This window comes from Coturnix japonica, chromosome 16 (assembly GCF_054131305.1).
Source record: "Coturnix japonica strain WE chromosome 16, WE-NBRP24, whole genome shotgun sequence".
Classification (NCBI taxonomy): Eukaryota; Metazoa; Chordata; class Aves; order Galliformes; family Phasianidae; genus Coturnix; species Coturnix japonica.
This window is the reverse complement of record NC_140678.1, coordinates 14335887-14357042: the sequence shown is the minus strand read 5'-3', so window position 1 is coordinate 14357042 and position 21156 is coordinate 14335887. Positions and strand designations below refer to the sequence as shown.

The window sequence follows — 21156 nt, the reverse complement described above, 5'->3', positions numbered from 1 at the left end:
ATGCTTCTGATGTCAGCCTGCATCACCGTGCTGAAGTCTGTAACCCTCACCTGGCATCGTGAGAAGTCTCTCCCCTGGGGGAAAATCAGGTCCTAGTGATGCTTTGTTTAAAAAACACAACACCAGAATGCTGCATGTACTTAAGTTCTATTTAAAAACATGGACCCCAGGAGGTCCCTTCCAACATGAGCTGTTCTGAGTTGCAGCTGGTGTTGGTTCATGCACTGTTTTGCTGCCTCTGGGCAGGGCAGTGGTACAGCCTGGCACTGGGGGGAGTGGGAGTGAAGTGATGGTACACCAGGGTGTGATACAACACTCAGCTTTGCTTAATGAAACAGTTTAACCCCCTCTTTTCCTCTCTGTGGCAGTGCTGAATCTGGCCAAGCATTACTTTCATGCTACAGACTACATGGGAACAGGTATAAGTACTGGTAAACAACGTCAGCTGTTTTCATCATAATTTCTGCTTTTATGCACGCCAGGCACCTTTGAGCAGCAACTCATTGATATGCTTTAACATTTTTGATCTCACATTTATAACTATTTGAACTGTTGCCTCAGTTTCTTCTCCATGGGCAGGAAAACTGAGGCTCCAATAACTTAAGACCAATATTTCTGTGTATGCTTGACTTGCAGAACAACAACCTGCCTCTTAAAGACTTCTTAGAGCCTGAAATTTAATCAAAGAGTGTTGGTGCGTTTTGGTTCCAGAATGATGACTACTCCAGAAGGTGATTATCAATTGTTTTGGCTTACTCATATGCTTAGCTATCTCAAGTTAGCCATCCCAGCCATTAAAACTACTTACATCACTTATTTTTATTGGCAAATATAGGCAAAATGCCAAAATGTTGCAAGAGGATTTAGATATCCAGCTCCCATTGTTTACAGTTACAGTGTCAAACAGTAACTAGGCCTGAAGGAAAATACAGACTATTTGATCCCATGGCCTGGTGATGGTTTTGTTTTTTTTTTTGGACCACGCTGTGTCTACATTCAGAGTTTGATTCTGAGCCACTGAAGTCCACGAAAACACTATTGACTTTGGTGGGAGAAAAATACTAGGTTTCTAACAAAGTAACCTGTGCCAGAGCAGTGCTATGGGTATAGCAGCAGAACAGAGCAGGATGACTAACACATTGTATAAAGCATTGCTTTTATGTAGCAGCTTTAACTGATAGGTTCAGCTCAGTCAAGAGCATCTGCATGACCTTATGTCCTATTAGCAAGGTTTGCCTACTTAGCGAAGGGCCCTTGGTGTGCCGTGTCCTTGGGTGGCAGTAAGGAGTGTGGCCATGCAGAGCCCCTGAGGAGCAATGGCTGAACACCTGAAGGCGTGATTGATGAAACAGTTTAGGAAGAGAGCCAGCATTGGGTTGGACTTGATCCAGCATCTGTATACATAGATGGAGTTTCTCTGCTGTCCTGTTCTTTATCTGTGGCTGGAGGGGACGTGGCTCTTTCAGGTTCTTGAATATTGGTTTGCTTCTGGGAAACACAAAGGGCTAAAGACTTGTGCTGATACAAGTTACACTCTCATAGGTTACACTATTGTCTGGTTCTTATAAACTGTCACCCTGATGCTTATTTGATTCATCACTTCTTTCATCTCTCTGAAATGTGACTGAGCTGGCTAATGCTTTTATTATCCCTCACTAGATGTCAGGAAGAAGCAAACTTACACCAGTGTACATGAGGCAGTGAAAGCTGGTGATGTAGAACAGCTTGCATTAATGATAAAACGTGGAGCCTCTATCGACGAGGTGGATTTAGTCCACAAGTTCACACCATTGCACTGTGCTGCACACTCTGGAAGCCTGGAGGTAAAATCATAAAATCATAGAATAACCTGGGTTGAAAAGGACCACAATGATCATCCAGTTTCAACCACCTGCAGGGTTGGCAACAACCAGACCAGGCTGCCCAGAGTCACATCCAGCCTGGCCTTGAATGCCTGCAGGGATGGGGCATCCACAGCCTCCTTGGGCAACCTGTCACCACCCTCTATGTGAAAAACTTCCCTCTAATCTCTAACCTAAACCTCCCCTGTCTCAGTTTAAATTCATCCCCCCTTGTCCTAAAAATATCTACCCTTGAAAACAGCCATTCCTCCCCTGTTTATGTTAGTGTTTGGACACAGCAAGGTTTTATGGGTTAACGTTTTCCTCTGGGGAGAGGCTGAACACAACATTGCTAGCTTTGATCAAGCTAGATCTATAATCTCTGCCTGCTCTTTTTTTCTGATTTAAGGTATTCACTAAGGAAAGATGTGCAGTTTGTTAGGACTACATTTTACCTTTCTGAAGCCCCAGGCAGTTTATGTAATCAGTGTCCTCAGATTTTACAAAATCAGAGCTTTTCTAACACCAAACAAGGTGTGCCTTCTGGTCTCCCCTTCTAGCCTCATTACCTTCTTTTGTCCTTGTGTTTTCCCCTTCACTCAGAACACTTGGAAAATCCATAAGGATATGTTTAATATTCTGAAAGTGACTGAGCCAAGCGAGAAGTGACACAAAAATGTTTGTTCATTTCCCAGTGTTCTGTCTCATGCCTCATTCTCTACAGAAACAGTTCAAATACAGTTCATTTTCATAAGCAAGAACACTGACTGTTGATGCAGAAATGATTTGATTTCCAGAAGGACTGAGCTGCTGCATTCAGCACATTCACCTTCCTGTTACAGCCTCCTTGTGCAATGTTTATAGCGATCTTACTTTGAAACAGCAAGGCTGTAAATAACCGTATAAAAAATGAAGTCCCAAAGGAAAGAGAGCTGGAGACTAGCCTAAAAGAAGACAGTAAATAGTAATGATGTGTAACAAAAAGCTTTAACTAGTTTTGTAGTTTATTATTTTCTTAATTGTTCTTTAAGCTTTCCATGGAAAGCAATAACACCTGCTGAAAAAAAGGTGAATAAAGTTAAAATAATCTGTGATGGGTGAGAGGAGAGATGGGATTACATATACTCAAGAAAGCCTAATAAATGAACTGAGGCTTTACTTTTGATTCATGGCATCTTTCCTGCTGTTCATTTTAGCTGGACTTCAAATGAGCATCTTTGCACCATTTTTCCCCAGTGTTTTTACCTCATGCCACATGAACGCTCTCACAGTCTGCATTTTATGTATGGAATTGTAAGATAAAGAAGGCACACTGCAAGTCATTGCAATTAGTAGGTTGGTTGTGCTTTTTGTGCCCTTGGATGAAGCCTTGAGACCATGTCATTTCCTAACACTGTTTGAAATGTAACATCTACTGTTGATTTATAGTTAGCATTTGCCTCAGATGAGTTATAAGAATTGTTATGGAATAAGAGTTTATTAAATGAATAAGAGCTTGTTTTTGGTTGCACAGTGCCTTCACTGGTTGCTCTGGCATGGAGCTGATGTGACACATGTGACAGTCAGAGGCTGGACAGCAGCTCACCTTGCGGCAATCCGTGGGCAGGATGCTTGCATGCAGGTATGTAGAGATATTCACTCTCCAGCAAAAGGAAGGCAGGCCTTTGGTTTGGACACTTCCTTATGAAGATCAGTGGAAGTGCTCCTACTGGAGCTGGCTCTGTGTCTTTACAGCTGAAACCAAGTCACTGGTAAAATGACTGCACTCGTTTGTTCCCTCTGTGCTATCAGATTTATCAGAGGAACCCAGCTGACCATCTCAAGTCACCCTGTGAGACAGTGTTTGCTCTTTCAGCCTGTGAGCTTTGCATTTCTTGTAGGCTTTGTTAATAAATGGAGCAAACCTAGAAGCTCGAGATGACCGCGGGTGCACTCCATCACACCTGGCTGCAGCCCATGGGCAGTCGTACACATTGCAAACCATACTGCGAAGTGAAGCGGTGAGAGCCTTCCACCTGCAATTCCCTAATGCAGAGCCAGAGTCTGGTATCCTTTTCCATACCAAACCCCTCACTAACTGAGGTTTGGGACTATAGATTAACCTCTGTTGGTACATTCTCATTGGTGACGCTGTGAATTTATTTGTAGTGTAAATTTGCATTTTTTTAATCGTAAGATGTTAAAAAAATCCAGTTGTGTATTATATAACGACTAACACGGTGGTAGATGTCTGAAAACACACCTTTTATGTGTGTTTTATTTCAATGAAGCCACGAACCTGTGAGAAATACGTCTTATGCCGCTTTCGTGGCTTGAATTTGGAGAAATATTTGATTTTGTTTAAATAAAGTAGCACAATGAACTGTTGATACTTATTTATAGAATGTCTCATGTCTAAGCTTCATAAACAAACTAACCTGCAGCTTTTGTTTTAGAATGTAAACGCAGCAGACAGGAATGACTGGAAGCCTGTTCATTATGCTGCTTGTCATGGTCGCTTGGGCTGTTTGCAGCTTCTTGTTAGATGGGGAGCATGCATAGGTGATGTGGATACTGATGGAAACCTTCCAGGTATGTCAGGAATAATCATTTGGTTTTTCAGCCCTTGTTGTGGATGTGATAACTCTAGCACATCATATATAAAACACACCAGCAGCACTGATAGGACAATAGATAATGGTTTGGTAGGACAGAAGGGAACCACTTAAAACTAAAAAAGGAGATTAAATGGTAGGAATAAATTCTTTACTCACAGGGTGCTGAGGCCCTGGCATGGCTGCCCAGAGAGCTGTGGGTGCCCCATCCCTGGAGGTTCTCAGGGTCAGGTTGGATGGGCCCTGGGCAGCCTGAGTTGTTGGGGGGCAGGCAGCCCATGGCAGGAGGTAGGAACTGGGTGATCTTTGAGGTCCCTTCCAACTGAACATGTCATTCTGTGATTCCAAGTCTCTGGAGCTGTTCAAGGCCAGGTCAGGTGGCATTTTGGGCAGCCTGGTCTAGTGGGAAGCATCACTGCCTCCCTGCCCATGGATAGTCTCTAAAGTCCTTTCCAAACCTAACCGATGACTGTATGATTTGTTCCATGCTATCAACCTCGTTATTCTATTTTTATAATGATGGGGGAATACATAAATCCCAAAGTACTTGTTGGTTGGCAGCAGTATCCTGTTCAGCTCCCACTGCTGCTGGCAAGGCTCAGAGCTCCTGGGAGCTGGCATAACTCACATCAGAAGCAGGCACAGCCTGACTGAGTGCTGTGTAGGTGGGCATTCCCTGTGCCTGTGCCAATGGAGATCATAGGAGGAGAAGGGCAGGTGGGGCAGCAGGCAGGTTCTGCTGCTATCTGCTCCTTTTTGAATGTATGCCAAGCTTGAACAGCTGTGCCAGTGTGATCAGATTCTGGCATGTTCATATGCAAGCTTTTGCATCCAACTACTTCTTAACTGGCTTGGTAAAACCCTTGTTCTCATTTACCTCTGATTTCTCCATCTTGATTTATGGCATACCAGTATTTCTGTGTTATCTATAGTCTGTACTCTCTTCAAAATCCTGTGTGTAGCCACTTTAGCACAAAAAATGAGCACTCTTTGTTTCTTGCCCTTCATAGTTTCTCCACTGTCCCTTTGCTTACCACGCTACTGCCTCAAATTACTCTGTAAGGTGAATGCTGTCTTTCAACCCTTTATTCTTGTTACATCGTTTCCCCTTTAACATTTGCCTTCTTAAGGTTTGTCATATTATTTGTTCTAAATAGCCTATTTTCTTACCTCTATAACTTGTTTGCAGGTTTAGATTTATTCTTTAAATCCATTTTAAAATATTTTATCCTCTGCCGAGTGCCATTTACCCAGAAAACTGATGTCTATGTTCTGTTCTGCAAACCCAGGCTTTGTTAAAGGACCTGGGGCTCTTACATCCCAGCAGGACATCTGGTGTAGTGGCTCAGGCAATAAAGAATCATGATGTTAGGTGCTCTGGTGACAACATAGAAGGTAGCTCAGTTTGCACTTGCTTCTGTTATCATCCAGAAGAAAGAAAATGCATTGTAACACTGTTAATAAAAGATTAACAGAAGTGCTGTGCTCTACATACCACTGTCAATTTAAATCATCTTTATATAATTCAGCTTCAAGATTAGCTGGCCAGTGCTATAATTTAATCTGAAAGTACTGACAGGAATTTACTGAGGTTGCAAATCTATGCTCCTAAAGCTCAAGAATTGTAACACTGCAACTTTTGCATGTTCAGCCTGGAGAAGAGGAGGTTCAGGGGAGACCTTATTGCTCTCTTTAACTTCCTGAAGGGGGGTTGTAGTGAGCTGGGGGTTGGCCTCTTCTCTCGTGTAATCAGTGATAGAACTAGAGGGAATGGTTTTAAGCTGCGCCAGGGGAGGTTCAGGCTGGACATTAGGAAGTATTACTTTCTCGGAAAGGGTGGTGAGGCATTGGAATGCACTGCCCAGGGAGGTGGTGGAGTCACCAACCATGGGAGTGTTCAAGAAATGTTTGGATGTTGTGCTGAGGAATATGATTTAGCCGGGAAGTATTGGTGATGGTTGGACTAGATGATCTTCTAGGTCTTTTCCAACCTTGATAATTCTGTGATTCTGTGATTCTGTGATGTGCCAGAAGTTAGCTTAGGGGACTTGTCCTGGATACATCATTAGCAACTATGAAGATAATCAGAAATACATAACTCTTTTGCCCACAGAATGTCAGTCAGAGCATTTTGATGGAGTGATAATGCATACTGAGTTAATACGTGGGGTGATAATCTATATTGAGTTAATACATGGGGTGATAATATGTTGCATAATAACTGTGTTTATTTTGCAACTTCTTCCCATTGATGGGACTGGAGACTATGATTTATTACATAATAACAAACATATATTTTGTACCTCTTACTTTGCTACAGGCCCGGCACTCTACTGGTGTTGAATAACTAAAGCTCAGAGTAGCCTAAAGGACAGGGGAGGGAGCACTTCTGCCATATAGGGAAGCAGTCAGTGCTGCGCTGGGTCAGAACAGCTCCTGCTCACACAACTCTCCACAACTGTAAATGTTAAAATTGTAATAGAAGTGCATTGAATACATCTACATATTAATGGGAATATCAGGGGACGTACCTCCAAAGCTCTTCCCAATAAAGTGAATGTCACTGTCATTTTATAAGGTGAAGTAATGGAGCTGCAGAGGTGTGATGCAGTTTGTTGGGAGTGGTGCAATGGATGTGGGACTGAAACAGGTGCCCTAACTCCTAACCAAAGACTCCTCTTTCAATCCCTCTGTAGTCTTATCTAGGAGAGAGAGGCCAGATCACAGCTGCTAAGGAGTAAACATTCTATGGGGAACAGAAGACCCCACCAGTGCATCCCTAGTTGTTGCTCTGGGGTCTCTTGGCAGTGTCATGATGTGTTGGCTGCAGTCAGCTCTGACAGGGCATTTTCTTTTCAGATCCTGTATTTGACAGCTTTCTTTTACCTCCTTTGCCTATAGCTGAACTCTGTCCTGGATAGGAGCTGAGCATTCCGTATCCAGCTGCCTGCTCCCTCCCACTGTGCAGTGTTGGACACTAGATCTAACAGTTGGTGGGAACACTGCCTTCCTGGTGGTCAGCAATACCCTGCTCTAACATACTTGGTTTCCCCTTGTTCCATAGCTCATTTGGCAGCAGTGGAAGGACACCTGCATTGCTTTAAGTTCCTGGTCAGTAAAATGGCCAGTGTTATGCACACTTTAAAAGCAAGGAATGACCATGGAGAGACTCCAAGGGACTTGGCTGAGAGGTTCTATAAAGACAATATTCTGCAATATATTGACAGTGTGGAAAAAGAGGGGGAGCATCCAGAGACACAGGAAGGTGAGTAGGTATCAAATCTTAAAAGTTGATTAAAATTTACTGTTAAAATAGACATAGTAATTCTATGAAGCACTCGATTCTGAAATCTTGTATAAGCAGAACTATAACCTTTATATATTGCTATTGTAAGGTATGACTGTTGCTTAGGATGCTTGTGGCTCTTACTGACAGCTAGACTGGGATACTCTGCTCAACTTCATAAATAGTATTTACAATAATCAGAATAAAGCTTCTCACATTGTGTTGCAATATGAGTTGTTGTACCAAGTTGCCCATATTCTGCCTAGACTCCAGCAGAGATCCAGAATCAATGAGTTTGCAGATTTGCCTGTTCATGATTCTCAATAACTGCTTAGCCTGGAAAGATCCCACTGAAATTAAGGTTACTTGCTAACCAGGAATACTACTGCAGTCAGCATAGCAAAGGACACGAGGGTGGTGAGGTTTCAGAGGAGGACGCTGAACAAAACAAGGATATGAGCACTGCACCTTCACCTCTCTACTATTCCCAGACACATGATTTCCCTATCTGCTAGTCTTTTGTCATTGTGCTTACAGGTATAAACACTAACACTCTCCACCTATAAAAAATAACCAGAAAAATCAAATGGCCTGCATGAATAGTTTTTAAACAAGAATCGTAGAATCATAGAATGGCCTGGACTGAAAAGGACTGCAGTGATCATCCAGTTTCAACCCCACTGCTATGTGCAGGGTCACCAGCCACCGGACCAGGCTGCCCAGAGCCACATCCAGCCTGGCCTTGAATGCCTGCAGGGATGGGGCATCCACAGCCTCCTTGGGCAACCTGTTCCAGTGCGTCACCACCCTCTGTGTGAAAAATATCCTCCTAATATCTAACCTAAATCTGCCCTGCCTCAGTTTAAAACCATTCCCCTTTGTCCTATCACTGTCCACCCTCATAAACAGCCATTTCCCCTCCAGTTTATATGCTCCTTTCAAGGACTGGAAGGCCACAACAAGGTCTCTCCTGAGCCTTCTCTTCTCCAATCTAAACAAGCTCAGTTCCCTCAACCTTTCCTCATAGGACAGATGCTCCAGCCCTCTGATCATCTTAGTGGCCCTCCTCTGGACCCGCACCAAGAGCTCCATGTCCTTCCTGTACTGGGGACCCCAGGCCTGGATGCAGTACTGCAGATGGGGCCTCACAAGAGCTGAGTAGAGGGGGAGAAGTAGTATAGTTTATGTATTTGTTTAGACTATGGAAATCTGAATAGGTAGATGACTACTGTTACCGCCAGTAATAAACATTAGCTATAAAATAAAGGTATACTTCTTAGTTCAGATTTGTGAAATTAATCACTCAGCTGTATAAGATGCCTGTAGACATAACCAAGTGAAGTTTAGTCAAGTCTGTGATGAACAATCCTAGATATGCAGCTGCATTTTAGCTAATTAAAGGTGCATTAACCTTGCTATGGAATGCCTGTGAGTGAGTTGTTATCAAAGATGCAAATTGAGACAAATATGAGCACGTTTAGTGGAATTACTGGCATCTGCTCAGAAACATGCATTTCATTTTCAGTTTTAGATTTCCCAGCTCATGACGCTGCTTTCAGAGGGGACTTGTTAGAACTCAGAAGATTAGTGAGTTGTGGAGCAATCAATATTAATGAGCGGGATGATAAGGGATCCACTCTCATGCACAAAGGTCAGTAATTATGATCAGTGTTTGAGCTTTTTACTGTTTATTGCTGGCTTCTTTACTTACATTTTCAACTGGCTGCTCATTAGATAAACTTAATGAAAACCAGCATCTCATTTTCTGAAGGCCTGAAGGAGAAACCTTGAAAAACATTTAATGACATATGCATATGCAGGGGTCACTTTAACAACAAAATAACCAAGCTGAAGTCAAGATAGAACACAGAATCACAGAATCACAGAATGACCCGGGTTGGAAGGGACCTCAAGGATCATGCAGTTCCAACCCCCCTGCCTAGCAGGGCCACCAAACATACACCTTTACTACATCAGGTTGCCCAGGGCCCCATCCAACCTGGTCTTGAACGCCTCCAAGGACGGGGCATCCACAGCCTCCCTGGGCAGCCTGTTCCAGGCCCTAACCACTCTCCTAGTGAAGAACTTCCCCCTAACATCCAACCTAAATCTTCCCTCTTTTAACTTAAAACCATTTCCCCTAGTCCTGCTATTAACAGTTTGTTTTAAAAAGAAAACAATTTGTATCCAAATAGAAATGGCAAAGAAAAGATAGAGGTATTCCTGTAATATGCTTTTAACACAATTTCCCATAATTCGTTTTGCTCAGAGAAAAAATGGCAGAATTTTTTAAAACATGTAGAGAAAAACTTTACATTCCTTCACATTTCTTCCCACTACCTTTTCTTGGATAGTTTCTAGCCAACAATTGTTTCACCCCCAAACTTCACCTCCAGTGTTTCCGTTATGGAGAACTTTTATGGCTGATTATCAGTACATTTCCTTGTTTTAGTCTGACACATCTCCCAATGGGGTGCTGTCAGAGGCAGATCTGTTTTACCTTAAGAAAAAGGCTCGCTGGTTTCAGTCAGACATGCCAAGGACAATCTTCCATATGTGAGACATCATTACTGGGGACCATGCAGTGTGGGCAGTAGCCGTGCTGATGCATGGGACTGAGAACATTTAGTACAGAAAGCTCACGTACAGAAAGAGTTGCACGTACATTTCAGGGACCAGAAAAAGGTTCAAACCCACTCTGTGTGATACTCCCTAAAAATCAATATACTCACATATTCTCTGAAATAGCATCTCTCCTTTGTGGTCTTAATGAACCCAAATTATGTCATGTTAAACCATGACAGAAAGGGGAAGTAGGAAGTTCAAAATGCTGCTGTACATGGCTGACTTGTGTTTACCTTTCTTCCCCCAGCTGCAGGACAAGGGCATATCCATTGCTTGCAGTGGTTGATTGAAATGGGGGCTGACTGTGACATTACAGATGATGCTGGAGAGACTCCAAAGGACATAGCCAAGAGGTAGCAGTACATGCCACAGCTCTTTTCTTCAACATTTAATTTACTATTTAAATATCAAGTCAGCTTTGTTGTAATTACTCCTGATTTTTGGTGATGAAGCAAGAACTAATCAAGCCCTTAAACTACACTGATAAGCAAAGCCACATCGTAGCTGTAAAAGTCTGAACATTTATTTTTTACTTATTTATTTTGAGCAAGGTCAGGCATGAAAGATGAAAACTATTGGATCTGCAAAAGGAAAATTGCGAACCTGTGTGCTCCAGCTGTACAGAGCAAATGGGAGCTAGAGAAGGCTGGTTGATTTTTATTTGATAAAAGTAATGTAGTTGCTGATGAGATTCAGTTAAGAAATCCTACAAAGCAAAACATGTTTCTGAAGTGGGAGTCGCTGTAATAAGATTTCAGTGAGGCAGAGCGCTGTGGAAAGGAGATTGCTGCTCATGGTTTGTGCACTAATGCTTCCTCAGATCCTGAAACACTGTCCTCTGGACAGGAACACAAAGTGTTTTAGAGTTTCTATCTTATGTGGGGGGCATGGCTGTGTGCTTATAGGTTACAGGGTTATATCAGTGTAGGTTAACTGTTCTCTGTGCAGATTTGCCCAGCTAGCAGCTGTGGACCTTTTGACCCAAAGAACTGGAGATGGTAGCTCTAGTGATGAAGAAGTGGATGCAAGCAACATAGCATTTTTTGAAAGACATGGTGTGGAAGGGAGTACAGATAGCAAAGAAGACTTAATCCTGGATAAAGAAGAGAAAAGGAATGCACGCAGTAAGCACTGTCTTTCTTCACTCCTTATTCCAACAGGCAGAAGAATTAGTTCTGTTTTCTAAGTAAGTCAACCTATCTGCACCTGCTTTGCTGTCAGTGGGTTTGATAATTAAGATGACATGAGACCAGTTGTTGAATTCAGCCACTGCACACAGCAATGCTGTAATACAGGCCTCCACTAACTCTATTTCCAGCCTGGGGCAAAAGGGGGGAGAATAAACCCATTCTGAAGGAGAGTTCTGATGCAAAAGAGTGATCCTGCAATATGCGTGGTAGCTGCTATGACCTGTGGCAGCTGGGGAATGGGGGGACAATTCCTAAAGTCCCCAGTCCAGTCTGAACTGGGCATCAGCTACCCAGCAAGATGAACAGCCAGCAGCCAGTCACCATGGAAGCATTCAAGGACCATTTCACTCCCTTTTCTAAATACAGAGAATTCATATTCTCTGTCCGGGACAAACTGATAACCTCTCAGTTCAGAATGTAGCAAAGGCTGCAGCTCACTTCAGTGTCCCAAGCTGAAAGCTGTTAACATACTCACTCCAGAATTTCCTTGCACCACACCTCACAATCTTAGCGAGATCAAGCAGCAGGGCTGCCATCCATCCCACTAACCGGAGGCAGAGCAACAGGGCTGCCATCCATCCCACTAACCGGAGGCAAAGCAGCAGGGCTGCGGGCTCTATCCCGGGTCTCCCTGAGGCGGCCGATCTCGGCTCGGCAGCCATCCAGCTGGCTCTCCAGGTTTTCCCTCCTGACTCGCTCGGATTCCAGCTGAGCCTCCAGCTCCCTCACGGTCCTGCAAAACACAAAGGGGACAAACAGCATCAAGAACAGCCAGCCGTGCCCAGTCCGCTCCAAGAGTGTTTTAAGGAATAGGCTAGTGAGAGCAGAAAACAGCTCAAATGCAGCGTACTCCTGGCTCGGGACCCTTTGTAAAAGCTCCTGCGTCGACTGCTTTGACTACCATAGAGTCAGCTGTGCTCGACTCTTCTGACCGCGAGATGGAGACGTCTCCCTGCGCAGCGAACCAGCGCAGGGCTCCTGATGGGACGAAACCCAGCTCCGCCCCCAGCAGCAGCTGGCTCCTGTGCACACTTTCCAAAGTGATTTGGAACAATCAAATGAGAGACTGCATGACACTTCTAAAAGGAAGCTGAAGCACTGGCTGAGCCAGTTGCACAGGTCACATCAGTCACATTCACAGTGGCTATTAAATTAACTATTAAATTCCCGAAACTGCTTAGCTGAGACCTAATTCTGATCTATACCTATATATAACAGCAATTGACCACCTGAGAACCACTACTTCAGTTTCAGAAGGTCCTAGGGATGGACCTAGAGATGATGCTCTCTGGCCTCCACTAATTGCACATCACTTGTGACATGGGTTTGAGGAGGCCCAAGCACGTTAAGGACATGTTCATCTACAGTGACTAAGAACAGCACATAGCCAAATGTTTGACAGGCAGAGGTAGAGTTAGGGATGTCTTCTTGTGCAGGCTGTCATCCTGCACAAGCACAAGAAGAATGGAGCCATCTATCATTTGTGTTGTACTGCAGTGTTGATCCTCATGGCAGGAGCCCACAAATGGCCTGAAGTCCTTTTCTTTTAAGCCTGGCTAAATTCACTAAGTGAAAAAGGCAGAAAGGCCAAAGCAATCTGAGTGTAAAGTACCCTTAAAAAATGCACTAAAATGGAACACATTATAATGTTGGCCTTACTTCTTAACATAGTTTTCCTCTTTTTTCATCTTCCTCTCCTCCTCAGTTATTCCTCCCAGCTGTCTGTAGTTGCTGTAGGCAATTTCCACAAGTTGCTGAAGTTCCTGAATCCTGTGATAGGCCCTTACTGTAAGACAGGATTCAACAGGTAAGTAAAATGCATGGAAATAGCTGAAGACATTCATCAAAAGAAACAAAGAGCATTCAACTGTGGTTTCACTGCAGGGATTATAACAGTCTAACAGTCAGAATGTCCTGTGCCACAACTCTCTATAATTTCCTGAAGGGAGGATGTAGTGAGCTGGAGGTTGGCCTCATCTCAGTGCTTACACTGAGCAAGTGCAAAAAGGGAAAAGCAAGACTAAAAGACAAAAGCAAGACTAAAAGGGAAAAGCAGCAGTGAAAGAGAAAAGCAAGAATAAAAGGAAAAAGCAAGACTGAAAGGGAAAAGCAAGACTGAAAGGGAAAAGCAAGACTGAAAGGGAAAAGCAAGACTGAAAGGGAAAAGCAAGACTGAAAGGGAAAAGCAAGACTGAAAGGGAAAAGCAAGACTGAAAGGGAAAAGCAAGACTGAAAGGGAAAAGCAAGACTGAAAGGGAAAAGCAAGACTGAAAGGGAAAAGCAAGACTGAAAGGGAAAAGCAAGACTGAAAGGGAAAAGCAAGACTGAAAGGGAAAAGCAAGACTGAAAGGGAAAAGCAAGACTGAAAGGGAAAAGCAAGACTGAAAGGGAAAAGCAAGACTGAAAGGGAAAAGCAAGACTGAAAGGGAAAAGCAAGACTGAAAGGGAAAAGCAAGACTGAAAGGGAAAAGCAGCAGTGAAAGGGAAAAGCAGCAGTGAAAGGGAAAAGCAGCAGTGAAAGGGAAAAGCAGCAGTGAAAGGGAAAAGCAGCAGTGAAAGGGAAAAGCAAGACTGAAAGGGAAAAGCAAGACTGAAAGGGAAAAGCAAGACTGAAAGGAAAAAGCAAGACTGAAAGGAAAAAGCAAGACTAAAAGGGAAAAGCAAGACTAAAAGGGAAAAGCAAGACTAAAAGGGAAAAGCAAGACTAAAAGGAAAAAGCAAGACTAAAAGGGAAAAGCAAGACTAAAAGGAAAAAGCAAGACTAAAAGGAAAAAGCAAGACTAAAAGGAAAAAGCAAGACTAAAAGGAAAAAGCAGCAGTGAAAGGGAAAAGCAAGACTAAAAGGGAAAAGCAAGACTAAAAGGGAAATACAAGACTAAAAGGGAAAAGCAAGACTGAAAGGGAAAAGCAAGACTGAAAGGGAAAAGCAAGACTGAAAGGGAAAAGCAAGACTGAAAGGGAAAAGCAAGACTGAAAGGGAAAAGCAAGACTGAAAGGGAAAAGCAAGACTGAAAGGGAAAAGCAAGACTGAAAGGGAAAAGCAAGACTGAAAGGGAAAAGCAAGACTGAAAGGGAAAAGCAAGACTGAAAGGGAAAAGCAAGACTGAAAGGGAAAAGCAAGACTGAAAGGGAAAAGCAAGACTGAAAGGGAAAAGCAAGACTGAAAGGGAAAAGCAAGACTGAAAGGGAAAAGCAAGACTGAAAGGGAAAAGCAAGACTGAAAGGGAAAAGCAAGACTGAAAGGGAAAAGCAAGACTGAAAGGGAAAAGCAAGACTGAAAGGGAAAAGCAAGACTGAAAGGGAAAAGCAAGACTGAAAGGGAAAAGCAAGACTGAAAGGGAAAAGCAGCACTAAAAGGGAAAAGCAGCACTAAAAGGGAAAAGCAGCACTAAAAGGGAAAAGCAGCACTAAAAGGGAAAAGCAGCACTAAAAGGGAAAAGCAGCACTAAAAGGGAAAAGCAGCACTAAAAGGGAAAAGCAGCAGTGAAAAGGAAAAGCAGCAGTGAAAAGGAAAAGCAGCAGTGAAAAGGAAAAGCAAGACTAAAGGGGAAAAGCAAGACTAAAAGGGAAAAGCAAGACTAAAAGGGAAAAGCAAGACTAAAAGGGAAAAGCAAGACTAAAAGGGAAAAGCAAGACTAAAAGGGAAAAGCAAGACTAAAAGGGAAAAGCAAGACTAAAAGGGAAAAGCAAGACTAAAAGGGAAAAGCAAGACTAAAAGGGAAAAGCAAGACTAAAAGGGAAAAGCAAGACTAAAAGGGAAAAGCAAGACTAAAAGGGAAAAGCAAGACTAAAAGGGAAAAGCAAGACTAAAAGGGAAAAGCAAGACTAAAAGGGAAAAGCAAGACTAAAAGGGAAAAGCAAGACTAAAAGGGAAAAGCAAGACTAAAAGGGAAAAGCAAGACTAAAAGGGAAAAGCAAGACTAAAAGGGAAAAGCAAGACTAAAAGGGAAAAGCAAGACTAAAAGGGAAAAGCAAGACTAAAAGGGAAAAGCAAGACTAAAAGGGAAAAGCAAGACTAAAAGGAAAAAGCAAGACTAAAAGGAAAAAGCAAGACTAAAAGGAAAAAGCAAGACTAAAAGGGAAAAGCTAGACTAAAAGGGAAAAGCAAAACTAAAAGGGAAAATCAGCAGTGAAAGGCAAAAGCAAGACTAATAGGGAACAGCAGCAGTGAAAGGGAACAGCAGCAGGGAAAGGAACAGCAGCAGGGAAAGGGAACAGCAGCAGGGAAAGGGAACAGCAGCAGGGAAAGGGAAAAGCAGCAGGGAAAGGGAAAAGCAGCAGGGAATGGGAAAAGCAGCAGGGAAAGGGAAAAGCAGCAGGGAAAGGGAAAAGCAGCAGGGAAAGGGAAAAGCAGCAGGGAAAGGGAAAAGCAGCAGGGAAAGGGAAAAGCAGCAGGGAAAGGGAAAAGCAGCAGGGAAAGGGAAAAGCAGCAGGGAAAGGGAAAAGCAGCAGGGAAAGGGAAAAGCAGCAGGGAAAGGGAAAAGCAGCAGGGAAAGGGAAAAGCAGCAGGGAAAGGGAAAAGCAGCAGGGAAAGGGAAAAGCAAGACTAAAAGGGAAAAGGTACACTAAAAGGGAAAAGCAAGACTAAAAGGGAAAAGAAGGACTAAAATAGAAAAGCAAGACTAAAAGGGAAAAGCAAGACTAAATGGGAAAGGCAAGACTAAAAGGGAAAAGCAAGACTACAAGGGAAAAGCAAGACTACAAGGGAAAAGCAAGACTACAAGGGAAAAGCAAGACTACAAGGGAAAAGCAGCAGAGAAAGGGAAAAGCAGCAGAGAAAGGGAAAAGCAGCAGAGAAAGGGAAAAGCAGCAGAGAAAGGGAAAAGCAGCAGAGAAAGGGAAAAGCAGCAGAGAAAGGGAAAAGCAGCAGAGAAAGGGAAAAGCAGCAGAGAAAGGGAAAAGCAGCAGAGAAAGGGAAAAGCAGCAGAGAAAGGGAAAAGCAGCAGAGAAAGGGAAAAGCAGCAGAGAAAGGGAAAAGCAGCAGAGAAAGGGAAAAGCAGCAGAGAAAGGGAAAAGCAGCAGAGAAAGGGAAAAGCAGCAGAGAAAGGGAAAAGCAGCAGAGAAAGGGAAAAGCAGCAGTGAAAGGGAAAAGCAGCGGTGAAAGGGAAAAGGAACAAGAAAATGCAGCCCTGAAAGGGAAATGCAGAACTGATAATGAAAAGGAGCCCTGAAAGGGAAAAGGAGCCCTGAAAAAGAAAAGAAGTGAAGAAAAGCAGCCCCGAAAGGGAAAAGGAGCCCTGAAAGTGAAAAGGAGCCCCGAAAGGGAAATGGAGCCCCGAAAGGGAAAGGAACAGCATAAAGCAACACTGGTAGGGAAAAGGAGTACATAAAGGGCAAAGGCAGCACTGAAAGAGAAAAGGAGCCCTGAAAGGGAAAAGCATCAAAGCAAGGGAAAAGAAGCACTGAAAGGTAAAAGGAACAAGCACAGGGAGCAGGCAGGTAGGCACAGCAAAGCAGCAAGCAAAGCCCAATCTCTCAGAGGGGGCCTGCTAACAGGAAGACCAGACATTGTCCTCCACCATTTTGACAGCCAAAGCAGAAACTACGGTTTCGGTTCTCATGACTCTTCCCTGCGCTCCCAAATAAATGGTTCCGTGACATCCTCTACCACACTGCAACTGCTCTGAATAATCAAAATTATATCATTCATGACATAAGAAACTCACTTTTGCCTGGTGGCAACGGCAGTCCATTCCCATCCTGTCCCTCCATGTAATGAACATTGCATTTGGCCTTCTAACAGCCTCCTGGATGAATCCACCAAAAGCAAGGAAGCACCCTGCCCTTACTTGGAAGAGAGAAAGAAAGCAAGGTTCATGGAAACAGGCACACAAGGCTCGCAACAAGACACGGTGCTCCAGATCATGACAGAGATAGGGCTACCACAGTGCCAGAACATGATTTACCACTAAAGGAAACATCTGGGGGCACATTCACAACTTCAGCACAAGCTGTAACGGCTCAACATGTTTAGCTTTCTTATCGTTCAGCTGGAGAACGAGATACTCCCAAGTATCAGTCAGCAAGCACTCGGATGAGCCTGCCCTCTGGTTTTTATGATGACAGACATCATTACTGCCACCTCTGACACCTTACCAGGAGATGCTTCCATTTATTAGCCTGGTCTTGATTCCTTCCATCAGCAGCTGCTCCTAAACTGACCTCCATTCATACAGTGATACCACTGACTTCTAGCATGAGCTGACCTGCAAGACAGAGAAGAGAAAGCAGGATGGCAACAAACACTGACATAGCACGTTCAAATATTCTTGAACTGCCACAAAAGAGACAAAACAGGAGAGAAACGCATCCACAGCAACACCCCAGTTCATAAAGAAATGCAACTCCAGCCTGGCCTCAGCAGCCCTTATGTATTTCTTACGCATTTGATTAAGCCAACTGCAGTTTGAACCAGGAGAATTCACAGTCTCTTGCAAATGTCACCGTAAAGCAGAACATGAGTCAGCAAAAGAAAGAAAAAAAATAAAAAATAGCAATGCAAACACCAATAAAGAAAAAATCAAGCCAAAGACCAAGGAATCAAAGTTTTAAAATAAACACACAAAAGAAATATAAAAAAAAAACCACAAAGTATCTGTAATAGCAGAAATACTGGCACAATGGGAACATATTACAAAGGCAAGGAAAGAACAGCTCACCCACCTCTGAGGATAGAATTGCACAGAACAAACTCCACAGCGGAGAAATCCTCAGAAAAATTCCACCCAGGGGCAGTCAGCCTTCAAAAATGAGCTGTAAGAGAGGTGCAGCCAGGCTCCATCCCTTCCAGTCACTCAGCTGCATTGCCATCACCTGCACTAACCAGGGCTGACCAGGTCCCTTCCCTAGGTGATAATCAGTGGCTCAGGCTGTGATTCAACAGTTCTCATACAGCGTATCTAAAGAAAAATAGCAAAGCATAGATGAAAAACACAACAACAACAAATAAACCTTGAAGGATTCTAGGAAACAACACAAAATTTAAAACAAAGATAAATAAATAAAAGGAAAGAAAAAATAATAAATCAAACAAAAGCAAAAAACTAAGACAAGGAAAAACAGAAACAAACTTATTAAAAAAAAACAAACAAAACAACATAGAAAACACCAAATAGGAAAGAAAACCATAGCACTGCAAAGGAAAAAAAATCACACAGCAAAGCAAAGCACAGATGACAAAAAACAACAAGGAAAACACACCTCCCTGACATGACATCTTGCCTCCTGAGCAGGTCACAATGTTTCTCACTCAGGTGCAGGGCAGGAAGGAAGCTGAGACCCCATGTGTTCCTTGCTACACTCCCATCTAAAAGGTCCATATGCTCCTTGGGAAGCACAATGCCACCTGGGGAAAAGAGAAAGCAGGAACAGGACATGCAGGCGGCTATCACCCAGCAGAAGGCCAGATCCTTCCATCTGTTATCTGCTCCTCTTTTTAGTCCTAACAGGGCCCCGAGGATACAGAAATAGCAGTGCTTAGCAGAAGGACTCGGAGAAGGACCGGTAGAAACTGTCAGGAGGACAACTGGCATCGCATGGACACTAACAGGCTGTTGGTGCAAGGAAGGAAACAGCACCTGAGCATTTCACCAAACAGGTTCCCTCCTCTCTGTCTTCCTGCAAAGATACAAGGATAAAAACCTCATTTCCTCTGAGCAACAATTGGAAACAAGACCAGAAAATTATTCATTCAAAGGCACTTTTAGGAGATGTATAACAGAGTCCTTCCCAGTTACACGAGCTTACGCTGTGGCCTTTGGAGAAACAAGCTGCCTTTGTGGTCCTGAGGGTTCCTTTTTGTCATCTGTTGGGCACAGCAAGAGAGCTTTTCTTGTACAAATCTATGCCCTGTGTACCTTTCTCCATCCCAAAACCTAGAGTTGCGGTGCAGACACTGGATGCTGACCAGAGCAGTAAAAGAACAGAAGAGGGGAAAAGCAGATACAGGTAAGACAACTAAAGGAAAGGAAAAGAGCAGAAGAGAAGGAAGGATACGGTTAAGAACAAAGGACAGAAGATGGAAAGTGCTATAGAGGATTGGACTGGACATGAGCAGATCAGAGCTACACCAAGGTGTGGCTTCTCCCTGTGTCCCTGTCCACCACTGGCAACATCCCCCAATGACAGGGATGCTGCTGCCCCAGCAGCTGATGGGGTTGTGGTCTGGGGTTACGTTCTATGCAGAGCCTCCACAACCTGCTACAGACCTCCAGTTCCCTGCCACTTCTTTTTTTCAGGTGTCTGCACACAAGGAACAGGTGTTCTCTATGCCCTGCATGCTGGTAATTAGTGTGGGCAATTACTGTGTGGGAATTGGGGGAGGGAAATTCAGGGGTGGGATAGTGAGGAGGAATTGGAGGGGGCTGGGAAATTGTTTGGGTGGGATTGTAGAGATCAGATATGACTGTGAGGATGGGGGACATTTGGTTGGAAATACTGTCATTTAAATGTTATTAAATGCTTTATGTTCCCTCTGCTACATCTCTGCTTGCAGTCATTTGTGCAGTGACAAAGGTCCTCAGCTCTACATGCCCCTCCAGGGTAGGATGGAGCACCACAGATGGCAGTGTTCCACAGCTGCCACCAGCAGCCCCAGCTCGTCCCTCCACACCTGAGGTGTGAGTGGCTGTGAGAGGAATGTCTCTGTGGAAGTGCAGCTCATTCCTCCCCTCTGATGGGGGCAGAAGGCATCTGCATTTCCCTCATGGCTCTTATTTCCTGTGTTTCTGTGGGAAATGAGCTGAGCCACTGTGCCTCCCTACTATGGCAAGCTCTGCAGCTCTGCCACTGTCTTTATACTCAGCTGTTCCTGTGTGTAAAGCTCCACACTTGAATCCTGCAGAGCCCAAAGGCCTCCTTGGCTGCTGTTACTCACCTGGACATTGAGGGTGCTGTGTCTCCAGTCTGTACCTGCTTCCAGGTGTCACTTGCAAGACACTGCGAGTCCACCTGGTTGGAACTGCAGTCAACAAACACAAATGTGAAAGAAATAAGAAAGGATTCTTTCATTTCACAGGCTTTCATCTCCATTGAAAGATGTTCTGCTGTGCAGCACAGCTGGGAGCATTTCATATGTGCAAAAAAGGGGGATAGGCCCTGGCTGTGCCGGGCCCCAAAGCAGCCCCGACTGTGCTGGGTTCCCCTCTCACCTGGGCCCTGCAGTGGCCTCAGCTGTGCCTGGTCCCCCTCTGCTCTGGGCCCTGAGCTGGCCCCAGCTGTGCCTGGTCCTCCTCCATCCTGGGCCCCAAGGCCCTGCCTCTGCCTGCTCCCCCTCTGCTCTGGGCCCTGAGCTGGCCCTAACTGTGCCAGGCCCTCCTCTGGCACAGGCCCTGCCTCAAGCCCCGCCCCCTGTGGGCAGCAGTGCTAGTGCCTGTTGGTTTTGCTCTCTTCCCTCTTCTTTCCCTGTTGTCTTCACAAATGCTTTCAGATCCCCCAGGATGACGTGCACTGACACTGCTGCCTTCTTCCTGCACAAACTTTCTGATAAGCTCAGCTTTTTCTACAGAGCAGTGTGCCTTTGGAAGTGCTTGGAGGATGTAAACTAACAGCAAGAGAACACTGAGCTCTTCTGGGTCTTTCTAGACATGGCAAAGGGACAGGAGAGTGTGCTCAGCCTTGAG

At 44.2% G+C, this 21156-nt stretch overlaps 2 protein-coding genes across 2 annotated transcripts; one reads left to right on the top strand and one right to left on the bottom strand.

The window, feature by feature from the left end:
- On the top strand, window positions 1–11726 carry LOC146758267 (ankyrin repeat domain-containing protein 42-like). The gene is made up of 10 exons (XM_085517295.1): window positions 1–58; window positions 369–419; window positions 1660–1823; window positions 3722–3841; window positions 4277–4412; window positions 7500–7700; window positions 9247–9372; window positions 10594–10699; window positions 11295–11470; window positions 11665–11726. Exons 1-10 carry the CDS (start codon window positions 1–3, stop codon window positions 11724–11726), a joined length of 1200 nt encoding a protein of 399 aa, XP_085373421.1.
- Window positions 11459–20538, bottom strand: LOC146758266 (ankyrin repeat domain-containing protein 42-like). Its single transcript, XM_085517422.1, has 7 exons — window positions 20412–20538; window positions 18737–18881; window positions 18200–18435; window positions 17633–17742; window positions 17203–17324; window positions 13196–13322; window positions 11459–12269 (listed from the first exon to the last, which is right to left on the bottom strand). Exons 5-7 carry the CDS (start codon window positions 17246–17248, stop codon window positions 12053–12055), a joined length of 390 nt encoding a protein of 129 aa, XP_085373548.1. The 5' UTR covers window positions 17249–17324; window positions 17633–17742; window positions 18200–18435; window positions 18737–18881; window positions 20412–20538; the 3' UTR covers window positions 11459–12052.
- Between the last annotated feature and the right edge of the window lie 618 nt (window positions 20539–21156).

Excerpts from the sequence above, each read along its gene's own strand:
- LOC146758267 (XM_085517295.1), top strand. The coding sequence starts at position 1 with ATGCTTCTGATGTCAGCCTGCATCACCGTGCTGAAGTCTGTAACCCTC. Across the intron at positions 59-368 it reads TGTAACCCTCACCTGGCATC|TGCTGAATCTGGCCAAGCAT; the intron begins GTGAGAAGTCTC and ends TCTCTGTGGCAG. Across the intron at positions 4,413-7,499 it reads TACTGATGGAAACCTTCCAG|CTCATTTGGCAGCAGTGGAA; the intron begins GTATGTCAGGAA and ends CTTGTTCCATAG.
- LOC146758266 (XM_085517422.1), bottom strand. The coding sequence starts at position 17,248 with ATGGAGGGACAGGATGGGAATGGACTGCCGTTGCCACCAGGCAAAA. Across the intron at positions 13,323-17,202 it reads GCCGTTGCCACCAGGCAAAA|TAAGGGCCTATCACAGGATT; the intron begins GTGAGTTTCTTA and ends CCTGTCTTACAG. Across the intron at positions 12,270-13,195 it reads GAGGAAAACTATGTTAAGAA|GACCGTGAGGGAGCTGGAGG; the intron begins GTAAGGCCAACA and ends TGTGTTTTGCAG.